We start from the raw sequence: 12,212 nt of genomic DNA, 5'->3' as shown, positions 1-12,212 counted from the left end.
ATTCCACCCCAAAAACCTTCTGCCTAGCTTCTTGCTCTCTCCAAGAGGTTTTGTAAATCTACTCTCCAGTCCTCTTTTCTACCCAGCCTATCCTTCCAGTTTTTCTTCTATTCCTTGCAGCAGATCTGAAGGACTAATTTTACACAAGACCTGGGAAGGTGGGGAGAGAAAGAACCAGAGAGCTTTTCTTCAGGGAAAAGAATCACACTTGTGATCTGAGCATTTTCTCAGTGTAAGAGCAGGGTTCTGAGAGGCCCAAATTTTATTACTTATGCTTAAATCATGTCAGCCTGCAATACTGTCCCTCCTACCACGACAATACCTCTGCCAAGTTTCAACATCCTATTCCAGAGACGCACCAGATCTTCATGAAATGTTCCAAATAATTATTTTAAAAAGCCAAAGGCAAGGGTATAAAAAAGCTAGATATTTCCCTTTCTCTCTGCTCTTCAAGAAAGCTCAAGCTTGAAAAAAAAACCCGTTGTAGGCAGACACCTGGCATTGGAAATAAATACAAACAGTCCAAGTTTTCAAACTTATAAACAATTCAGGATGGTTTAAATGGTAAGTGGTGGATGACCTTAACTGTAACAGGAGGAACAGCAGGGAAGGAGACCAGCTTTGCATGTAATAAAATTCCAAACCTGAAAACTGCTTTATTTGCTTATTGTTATGCTTAATATCTTCTATGAAAGCACAAACTGTGTATTCCACTACAGTATCTCAATATGCAAACAAGTGCAATTAAGACAGTATCAGTATTTGGACATCAGTATGCCGATGAATCAGGCACTCAGTAATGAACACAAAACTAGCTGTAACGAAGCAGAACCGTACCCTATCGGCTGTTTCATTTGGAATGGAATAGTAATGATACCTCTGAATTAGTGAACTACAGAAATCTTTAAATGAGGTGAAAGGATAGGACAAGATTTACTTGCCATATTTATCTTGTCATTAGCTAGGAAAATAAAAATGGATTTGAAAGGTGGCAAAAACTCTGCCAAGACAGTTATTCTCCTCAACTATGTAATGAAACATTTAGTACTGAAATTATCACAGAGAGTCTTATTGATAACTTATTTGTAGGTACAAAAACCCCGCTTATTTTCTGGACAGTCAGAGTTTTCTGAACAGTCAGACAAGTGTGTTAGACAAATTTAACCTCTGGCTTTGGTTCTGTTGACAAGGATGCATGGAGAGCAAGCCTTAGATATGTGTTGTACCTGGAATTTTCAAGGAAATACAGGACGAAAAGGAAGACAGTTTTACTCAGGGAAATTCTGATGAATAAGATTAAATTCTTCATTTCCTGTGCAGCCAAGTCTGGTCGCAGTAACTTAAGCTAGCATCACAAAAACGCTTTTAAAGGAGTTCTGCCAATGCTGATTGCTGCTTATGTTGTAGCCTCCCATGGGCTAGCAGTTTTCACAAGCGTAGATACACTCAGTAACTATAACAGCCAATAAATGAAGACTCACAGAGTAAACTAATAGTATAGCAGGCCGCTAGCTGTCTCTGCTGCAGACCTCTCTTGAGAAAAAATAGTGGTATAGATAAAATGATAAAGGGAATTTAACATGCTGAGTTAATATTATTGTCAGCCATATCTGAGAAAAAAAGGTAGCAGGTGTTTTTTTTTAAATTCTTGGTTAAATTGGCGGACACAATACAGATTTTCACCTGTAAACTGAACGTGAATGAGTTTGAGTTAAATTTTTAAATGACCACAAGTAGAGAAATTCAGCTATGCATAATCTCACATCTCACTGAATTTCTCTGCTATAAGTAGCAGTTTCCTAAAGGAAATCTTCAGCTGTTACTATGACAAAAATGTACAAGTAAATATTTACCGTAGTTTGAGCTGGGTGCTGTGTATTTGGTGCTGGACTTGCGAATAATATTTTCATGGATCTGGCACCATTCATTTTCGTTGTTACACCTAAAATAAAAGAACACTAAATTCAAGTTAAAAGCTTTCTGCTGAACCATCTTAGGACAGGAGAGTCAACTCTGCTGTAGAGATAACATGAAAGGTTGTGGGGTGTTGATGAATGAGGGAAATCCCACATAACTCTTATTTTTAAAAGTGGAAGGAAATAAAACATTCCCTAATAGTTATCTCCTTTTTATGGACACTATGGAGCCTGTGGTGACTTTTCTGTCATCAAAGCCATTGTTTCACTCTTCATATTACGACAAAGAAAGCTCTGGACATCCTATTTGAATTCTGTGCCTGTAGAAAACAAATTTCAAGCTGAAATTAACTGTTGCCATATATTTTTGGTTTTAATTAGGAAAAAAAGTTAAAAAAAAGAAATAAAATATGAAATTTGAAAGACTAAATAGAACTCTGATTTCTTTAGTATCTTGGGCATTTACAAGACGACTTTTGCTTACCTATATATTTTACTGAATGCCTTGAAACATGATGCAATCCCCCCAAACTGTAGGACAAAAATATATAACAACGTAAAGTATGCTTCTGCATGTATATCATCTTCTGAAGGAGCATTTCACAATTGTTTATTTTAATAAGCATTTGTAAATACTGTTATATTTTATTTTCAGTTACATTACCATCTGTAAATCCTCAATAAATTTCTAGGATAGAAATTAAAATATCTCTCAACAGATTTCTCATATTTCCACTCAATATTTTTTCACCAGGAAAAATTCAGTTGTTAATATCAGTTTCAACAACTTGGTGTGTGGATTATAATCTTGTTCAAACAATATTCAGGCAGGATATCCGTCTGCACTGCCCTTGATCAAACAATCAGATTCAAACCCACCGGATGTACATCTTAGCAAGACCACCACTTAATGGCAGCACCTATAAACAAAATTGTTCTAAGTACTTCCTACTAACTCTACCTTTCCTGTTAGGTTATGCAGTTAAAGGTTCATCTTGAACACAAAGGGGAAGAGGAACAATGGCAGGTAGGGGAACAATGGCTGCTGCAGGAGGATGTTCAGCACATTGTCCAGGTGCAAGATGAGTCAGCCAGAAAGGCTCTCTGGATCCCTTTAAAGACTAAAATGGGTTACTGTCTTTGGTCATGCAGGACTCATTATGGGATGCTGGGGAAGAGCATTTGGGGATTGTTCAAGACATAATATGAACTGTAGGGAAATAGAGGGATAAGGTATAAAATGGCCCATTCACATGTAAATAAGTGGCTTGTCTGGCCATGCCCTGTGCCTGAACTGAGTGTCTCAAACCAGGGACCGGAGGGATTTTAGTGCGTATATGTATATATGTTTTCTACTAACAAGTTTGTATCCTAATAAACCAGAGAGCAAAACAGGATGAGGCCTCTGGTGCTGTACACATTTGTATGAGTGCATACTTTCTGCCTGTGTTGATCTACGTGGCCAGCTGTACGTGTATGTATTGTGTGTATGTACACGTGCGGGATACAGGCTCAGCCTTGTGCCTGGCTGGACCTGGGGGCATGGAGCTGCGGCAGCCTCACCTCTCAGGCTACTGAATTCAGCAGCTCTTAACATCTCCCATCACCATTCTGCACATGCTTACATGAGAGTTTCCTTCTGGGTGGTTGTGTTTTTTTTTTTTTTATGGCTAACTTCCAATTCCCTCCTCCATTCTTAACCTTCCTCAGGATTGTTTCCTCAAATTGGAATATATTATCTTCAAGATACAAGTTAATGAGAATTATAAAGGCATCAAGAAGATAAGACTGTAACAGAGAATGGGCCACACTCTCTACTGCAGCAAGGTACCATTCCATTGCAATAAAATCAGACTGTCTAACTGTGTAGTGGAAGGTCAAACTCAGCATCTCTTACTGCTCCATTCCATGCCTTATGCATAAATATTCTGAAGTGGAGCAACATTAAAAAAAAATCCTCTGTAAATCACTATATCTGTAGCTCTACAGATATTCTCATGACTCTGATAGCAACATTCTGGAGAAATTAAGGATGCTGCAGCATTTGGAAATTACATTGTGATAGAGATGGCTGAGAGCACCAGAAGTAGATGTTTCAGTTTCCTTTCCAGTCATGAAGAAATACAGATTCCTTTCAATGATAACCCAGAAAAAAAAATCATTATATGAGCAGAGTGCCAGCAAAGCAGGAAACAGAACCAGAGCTCACCTGGATGCTTGCTTCTTTCTAAGTCTTGGGCACCTGAGTCAGAATTTCCACACTTCTGTTTAGGATTCAAAGCTAAAAATGCAAGAATTGCACTGCCACTCAAAGTACTCAGGGAAACAAGCCCCATGTTCTCAGTCCATAGGCTACTGTCCCATTGTATGACACACACACATTAGACTGAGGGAGGAAGGCAAAGAATTTAGATGTCCCTCTTTATTAAGCTATTATATGGAAGATGTGCCAGACAGTCTTCTCTCTTGTGAGCTGTGTTTTTAATGAAAGTGACTATGGCTGTTGTGTTTAGCACTGGATTCAGTGTCACCAGCACCTTTAGAGGTCTCCTGGGTCTGCCTATACAACCAGGCCCTCACCAGATATAGGCAGATCTTCAGTTTCATTGTTTCCAGACAATAACTAATGCCTCTTTTATCGAGTTTAGGTATTAACTTACATATTCAAAGACAACAAACCTCCAGTGTTAAGACAATGGTAGGGACCAAAATGTAGGCATCGTATTGATTTTGAAACCCCTGAAGCATTTTTCTAACTTACCATTTTGGAAAATAAAAATCCCTATGTATATCTAAATACATACTAAGCTACATTGTTATATCATATTTTATATGTATCTGTATACTTCAGGCCTTTTTTCATCCTGCAACTTTTATTCAACCCAAAATCTTACTCCCCCTGAAAGTAGCCTATGCTATATGTTTAGTGAACTTCCCAAACCTTTTCACAAAGCAAAGACATAGTCTTTGTCCACTAGGGAAGACTTGCTCCAGTGGTAAGATATACTCCGAACTATATTTTGTAAATTACTGTTTACACAACATGCCAATATTTAACTAGTTTTTGTTTATATGTTCCTACTGTCAGATGGGCAAAGATATTACTCGGCAGTTGTTGGTCTGGATCTAGAATACTGTGCTCAGTTTTGGGTTCTCCAATACAAAACAGACAATTGGAGAGAGTCCTGTGAATGGGCAGGTGGCTGGAGCAGGAGAGGATGAGGGACCTGGGCTTTTTCAGCCTGGAGAAGACAAGGCAAGAGGGAGCACATTAAGAGCAGCCTTCCAAAATCTACAAGCAGTTATTAAGACAAAAGAGCCAGTCAGATTCTTCAGTGGTGCATAGTGACTTGATGTAAAGCAACAGGCATTAACACAAACAAGAAAGGCTCAGACTGGATATTAGAATAAGCTTTCCCATGAGGACAGTCAAGCATGATTGGAACAGGTTGTCCAGAGAGGCTGTGCAGTCTCCATCCTTGGAGGTTACTGAGACACGACTGGATAAAGCTCTGAGCAGCTGGCCTTGCTCTGAGAAGGAGGTTGGACTAGAGAGGTCCCTATCAACCTGAATTAGGATTCTTATTTATCTTAACATCAAAGTTGCCTGACTTTATTTGCACTAGTATATGTAAAGCTGTACAACCAACCTGGGAAGCTCACTGAGCTTAAATGGAATCATACCAGGAAAAAAGTGTCAGCAGTGCTATAGCCTGTTACCACATCATGGGGAACACAGTGGATGTTAAGAAGTACTTTACACTAGTGTAAGCACAGCTGAAATGACAATTTTACTAGTATCATAATCTGATTGAAAACCAGAAATGCAGCCTTTATCACAAACAGTGCTGTTGGTTACAACAAAAAAAAAAAAAAAGGAAAAGAAAAACCAGTATGTTGATCAAGTCTAATTGACTTTTAAACTCACCTGTGCTTTATTTAAATCACAACTACAAGATTTAAATATTCTCCATGAAGTCAGCAATTTTTAACTCAGCATCAATAGTGAATCTTATTTCTCCTGAAGTGCAACTGAATTAAACAATTAAACTTCTGTCCTATTGACTCTTAAAAAGTTTAAAAAAAAAAAAAAAAAAAGAGAAACTAAGACTATAAGCCTTCAGAGCTCCTAGCAAGACAGGGCTCTTGAGAAATTAGTCACTTCATGAAACTTCTCCCATTTTTTCCCTTTTTTGTTTCCCTCCAAGAGTACATAACATCAGCAAAATCAGGGTAAGATACGAACCAGCTACTGTGAAGACAGTAGGGATTTTTTTTTCCTGCTGCATTATGTAACTGAAGAATAGTGTGGCAAAAGGAATTGAGGCTATCTAGAACAAGTAGTAGCTGGTAATTTTGTACAGCTTCAGTATTACAAAAGCATATACTGCCAAGAATGATGAGATAAACCACAAAGTCTGTTATGGCACACTTACTGACACCCCCCACAAATGTTGGTTATTATAAAAGCAAAAGGAACATAGTCAATTTGGAATAAATTAAACACAAAGTACAGACAGTAAAAAAGGAAAAATGGAGAAAAAACATTGAGTTACTACCTCCCAGTGTGCTATCCAAAAGTATTAATCAGAACACTGATCAGGCTGTATTCCTGCATCTCTGCGTTAGCTGGTGCAGTTAGAGTGGGATTATCCCACCTGAAATCTCAGTTCCACCTATCTCAACATCCCTCTTTTCACTCGAGTGGGTTTAGGTATCTCAGTCGATTGTTAAGAACGTATGAACATTAAAAAAAACCTTCCCACACTGGCAATAGGAGATACTACTACTGCTGTGCTCTGAGGTAGTTGGACTAGGGACATTAGAGCATACATCCTGTCTGTTCCCATTCCTCTGTTTACGGACATGTTGTTCATAAACTTGTCCAATTCTCTTTGGATCTGCTAATACTGCCTGTCTTCACAACATCCTGTGGCAGTACAACTCAGAAGATGATTACCTGCTTTATAAAGAAGTATTTTCTTCCATCTTTAATGTCATCTCCTACCAATTTAATTGAGCATCCCTCATTCTGTACTGTTGTATTCAATGAACAACAGTTTACCCTCCACCATGATTTTCTAAGGCTTGGCCGTATCCCTTCCCACCACCACTTTTCTTCTCTTCAAGCTGAAGCTCCCTGAGTTCTCAATCTCTCTCATACAGAAACAACTCCATGCTGTTAAACATTTCAGATGCTCTACTCCATATCTTCTGTAACTACTATATCCTTTTTGGGAGGAAAGCTCAGATATTCACACAGTAAATCAAGACAGGTCAGCACTGAAGTAACCTTCCAGAATTGACAGTATGGCAAATTGACTATATTTGCACTCCCCAGAACAATCTCTCAAAACCAAAACACAACAGAGCTAAGACATTAATGGAGAGTACAAAAACCCTTTCAATAATTGTGGTGTTCTGTGCCAATAATCAATGTTCAGCTTAATTGTTGGGAAAAAAATAATAACTATCTTCACATTACCAAGACGTTAAAATTCATTTATCCTACTGCAAATAATATTACCCTTGAAGTAGAGAGATAACCTATAGGACAAATTCTATACCATCTTCAATCCTCACTGCTGAGACTACAGAAAATTTCTAACCTCTGATAATTTTTTAGTTGCTGTACCAGCCTCTGGAGTGCAAGTTAAAATAGATTTCAGCCTCCAATGACTTATGCCTGCAAATTAACCTGGAACAAAGTTATCCCAAAATCAATGGACTGTAAAGATAGCTTAAAGCTAGTTTTGTACCAACTACCAATGTAAGCTGCACTTTGTATTTCCTGAACACAAAGAAGAAGAATATTCTTCCCAAGTTTGAAATGCTGGCCTGAAAACACTTGCTTGTAATGCATTTTATTAACATTTTACTTGTCTAAATACCAAATATATTACAACATACATTTCTGATTTAAACAAGAATTTTCTCCTGAGCCATCCATCACCTTTTCAGGTTGGCTGATTCTACAGTAAATTTATCATTTGGAATGTTTGCCATACTACATCGGACCCTGATGTCAAACAGATGGGGACAGAAATGCAATGTATGCTCTTGTTCAGCTGGGCAAATAGCAACAACTGAGTATCAAAAGGAAAAGGCATTCAGGCAATATACCACATTAAAAGGAAGAGCTAGTGCTGGAGAAGGAGAAAAATAAAGTATTGAGAGAAAATAGGACAAAAAGTAAAACTGAAAAAAGATAATATCAAAGAGAAATACATGACGTTTTTAGGGGAATGGGAAGATTGACACAAAGAGTAACATTCAATAAGCAAAAAACTCCATTAAAGATAAAAATTCATATAAAAATACTAAATCAAGTGATCTCAAAAAATGGATCAAGAATTTAGTTTGCATCTCACTTTTAAAATATTTTACATGCATATTAATACATACTAAAAAGAATTATAAAAGTGAACCTTCGTGCTTTTACATAATGAGCTTATAACTAGACCTGCGGTACTATATCCTCTTAGTAAGATTATAACATGACTGTGGGATTAACAAACAGGAAAATCTGGATTGTGAGAAAGAAGTGTTTCTCAGACACAAATCTTTAACAATAAGGTGGCAAGCTGAGAAAGACTGGTGAAGTACATTGATTTTTCTCCCCCCTCCATAAGCATTTTCTCTTGTGGATCCAGCAAAAGACTCCATTGAAAGACCATGCATTTGTTTCAGCCTTTGTTAGGTTTTCAGTCTCTCAATTTTTCTCCAGCTTCTCCCCATGAAAAGGCTTTTCTGGCTGTATGCTGACTGCCTCATTTGTGGCAGCTGTAAGCTTTAGCCAGATAGTGTACAAAAAGAATGCTTTTTACCGATCCTTTAAAAATACAAACACACATCCCTCCTTATTTCACCTTTATGATGTTTTTGGGTTAGCTGTAGGCATTTTAACAATAATCAAAATGAAAGCAGCAGGTAAGAAAATCAGTTCAGCGTTGTTTAAGCATTCATACACAATTTTAAATTTACAACGGACAAAAATCTAGTCGTTTCAATTTTAGTCTACAAAGTAACCCTTTAGCTAAAAGAAGGTGCAAAGAGAAGATGCAAGCAGATAAACCTGTGAAAACTTCCTGTCATGGAAGACCAATAGCTGTTAAAGCTGCAAAAGGGATAAGCTGGTGCCCTTTAGATACATCCATTTTCCCTTCTGAAGATTTTTGTTGGAGGTTCACAGAGCAGTATTATAAAAGAATGATGTACAAGACTTATAATGACCCAAGTGAATGATAATAATGATAAAAAAATTACAAGCATGTGATTATAGAGTTGGATTCTGTTATGGGCTCTACCTCCTCTCTGGGAAGGCAGTAATGGCTGTGTGTGTATGTTGAAAGCCAAGGGTGTGGGGAAGCAGATGTGAAGAACAACAGCTGGTATAAACCTACTTAAACATTTAGGCAGATACAGCTGGTACTTTGGGTGGTGTGAAGGGAAACCATATTAACAAAACACTTCAGATTAAGAGGAAGAAAAGGGAAGCTATCTTGCTATTTTTTTGATCATAGTACTAGGACTTCGGATTGCTCTAACTGGCTCCGTGATTTCATTTGTCACCGACAAATGGAGAAGTCCCGTATTTAACAAGTTTTTTCTTCTATTTTTCAGTGAATAAGAAGCTAAAGATGCATTAAAAGGACATCAAAACAGAAATCTGATATTCAGAATGTTCCATTAATGTAAACATTAAAAATGTTGCAGTTGCAATATATTAACACCATATCTACACGGCCAATATTAAACTGAACTATATAACCAAAAACCACTGGTTTGAGATAAGCTGAAACTGAATGGTGACAAAATGCCAAGATTATCCAGATTCCATTGACAAAGAGAAGAAAGAAGACCATTTTCTTCCCTATAACTTGACATTTTTGCTACAGTTTTCATAACTGTTGGCAAAAGAAGAATGGAAGAGCTGCCTCCGAGAGACTCTTTCTTTAGACTTACAGTTTTCTAATGTATAAAGAGATATTCAAGAATATTTCAGTGAACACTGAAAGCCATTTTTTCACTTATAGCTTCCCCTGAATGTCAGATTTTCTGCTGCTGAATGCACTTCTCAAAGAATAACAAAGTTCTATAACCCCCCAAAATGATCTTATTAATTGGAATAGCAGCCACAGACCGCAAAGTAATGTCAGCTGTATCTCAGCCCATCTGCAAAGCAGATCTTGCCAGTATTTATCCTCACTGAGAAGAGATTTAAATATTCCCTGCAGTCTCCAGACACTTTGTCTGTGGCCTTTTTATTACAACTGTGAGACCACATTTCATAGTAAGACTTTGTTAGTTCAAAGTTCAAAATCACAAATAACTAAAGATAGATCCTTGCTCAGAAAATGTTGACTTGCTTTGAGTTTTTTGGTCACACACTGTTGACTTCACTTGCTTTCTACTTTTTTTGTTGGTCACCATGACTGATAAGGAACAGGAGATTTGGCATGAGTAACCATTCCCTTCACCAGGTAAAATACAGCTTATTTCTTTGGTTTGGGGCTTAGCATATTTTAAAAAGATCACATTAATGAAAGTGCGGCTTTGCAAGTCACACAGATCTGGGCAATATTCAATAATTTCTGAAGCATTTCACATACCTGAAACATCTGTGATCATATTCATCAGATTCTGTGAGCTTCTGGAATAATAAAGGAGCAAACACCAGTGCCAACAGCACTAGTTTACCTCGTGAGAAGGATAAAGCAGAAAATGCAGTTTATGGCACCTTGATATTTAATATCTCTTTAGTATCTCATCACCCAGTATATACAAAGTGTTCTTCCTAATTTTTTCCCTTCTAGGAGTTACTCACGTGTAAACTTTGAGAACAAAATCTTTCTCTTCTTTTATTTCAGAGATTGACTGAAGTACATCCATGATGCTCAATACTGCACAGCCATAGGGGCGGCGATAGTGTAAATGAGGGGGCCCTTTTTTTGAATCATTTAGCAACATGCGACCTAAAATTTAACAGAAATTTAAAACATTAGAGATTCACATGCATCCACTCTGTCTATTCTGTTCTATTATCCCTCTGAGTATGCATACCTACAGTAAGTTTCAACTACAGCTTGCAGTCTTTCCTGTACTTCTGTACTGGGTCTGGCTGAGATGGAGTTAATTTCCCCCACGGCAGCCCTCGGTGCTGTGCTGTGTATTGGTAGCTAGAAAGGTCTTGATGACACACCAGTGTTTTGGCTACTGCTGCGCAGTGCTGGCACAGCATCAAGGCTGTCTCTCCAGCATTTCCCCCGCCTCACCCAGTAGACTGAGGGTGGGCAACATCTTGGGAGGGGACATGGCCAGGATAGCTGACCCCAACGGACCAAAGGGATATCCCACACCATATGACATCTGGTCAGCAATAAAAGCTAAGAGAAAGGAGGAGGAAGGGGGCATTTGTTATTACAATGTTTGTCTTCCAGAGCAACCACTACACATACTGAAGCCCTGCTTCCTGGGAAATGGCTGGACATCACCTGCTGATGGGAAGTAGAAAATAAATCTTTTGTTTCACTTTGCTTCTGCATGTGGACTTTGCTTTGTTTTATTAAACTTCCTTTATCATGCCCCATGAGTTTTCTTCCACCTTATTTTCTCCCCCACCCTGTCCTGTTGAAGAGGGGAGTGACAGAGCAGCTTGGTGGGCACCTGGCATCCAGCCAAGGTCAATCCACCACAACCTCTCACTCTATTTCTTCCTATACTGTTTCAAATCCAGATGTCCAACTGAACCTACCTGACACATTGGGCTACTTTGATTAAGACACATCACCTCATTTAGCTACAAGAACACTCAAGGGCAAAGTGAACAGCGTCATGTCTGGCCATCTTTGATTTGCAGCTCCATGACACATATTTGCATCCAGCTGGGCTGACTACAAATCATCTGTTGAATGAGCTAAGAATACAGCTTGTACTCACCTCTCTGCATCCATGCAGAGATTCACTGTGGTCCTTCCATTACAGTCTGGTATTTACACAAATTTTCACTTTATACAGTTGCTTTAAGGTAATGTATTATATTTTGTGTCATTTATAATGTCTGTCTTGGAGTGCATAAACGAGAATTCTGAGGTACGAAGCTGTTCAGTGATTAACTTCCTATTGTTAAAGCAGTTTTTTATAGAGTAAAAAGTGCCAAGACCAGAAAAATCGCTATAATAACCTAAGCCAACTTGTAATGTTACACATAATAATTTGTCCAACACTTCTTGCATTAAGGTTAAAAATCTGAGCTTGAACTACAGCATATCTTTCTACAAGTCTCATTTACCATCA

General features: G+C 38.1%; 1 protein-coding gene across 18 annotated transcripts in view; it reads right to left on the bottom strand.

Annotated features, from left to right (window-relative positions):
* DOCK3 (dedicator of cytokinesis 3) overlaps positions 1–12,212 on the bottom strand; it is a 220,784-nt gene that overhangs the window by 90,426 nt on the left and 118,146 nt on the right. For all 18 annotated transcript variants that reach the window (XM_074836469.1, XM_074836479.1, XM_074836470.1 and 15 more), the window contains exons 12-13: positions 10,744–10,891; positions 1,854–1,942 (exon numbers count right to left, since the gene is read on the bottom strand). In XM_074836469.1, coding sequence (XP_074692570.1) covers positions 1,854–1,942; positions 10,744–10,891 — 237 coding nt within the window. The remainder of the gene's footprint in view (positions 1–1,853; positions 1,943–10,743; positions 10,892–12,212) is intronic.

The sequence above is a fragment of the Strix aluco genome, chromosome 11 (assembly GCF_031877795.1).
Source record: "Strix aluco isolate bStrAlu1 chromosome 11, bStrAlu1.hap1, whole genome shotgun sequence".
NCBI classification, from domain to species: Eukaryota; Metazoa; Chordata; class Aves; order Strigiformes; family Strigidae; genus Strix; species Strix aluco.
This window is presented reverse-complemented; position numbering and strand designations above follow the sequence as displayed.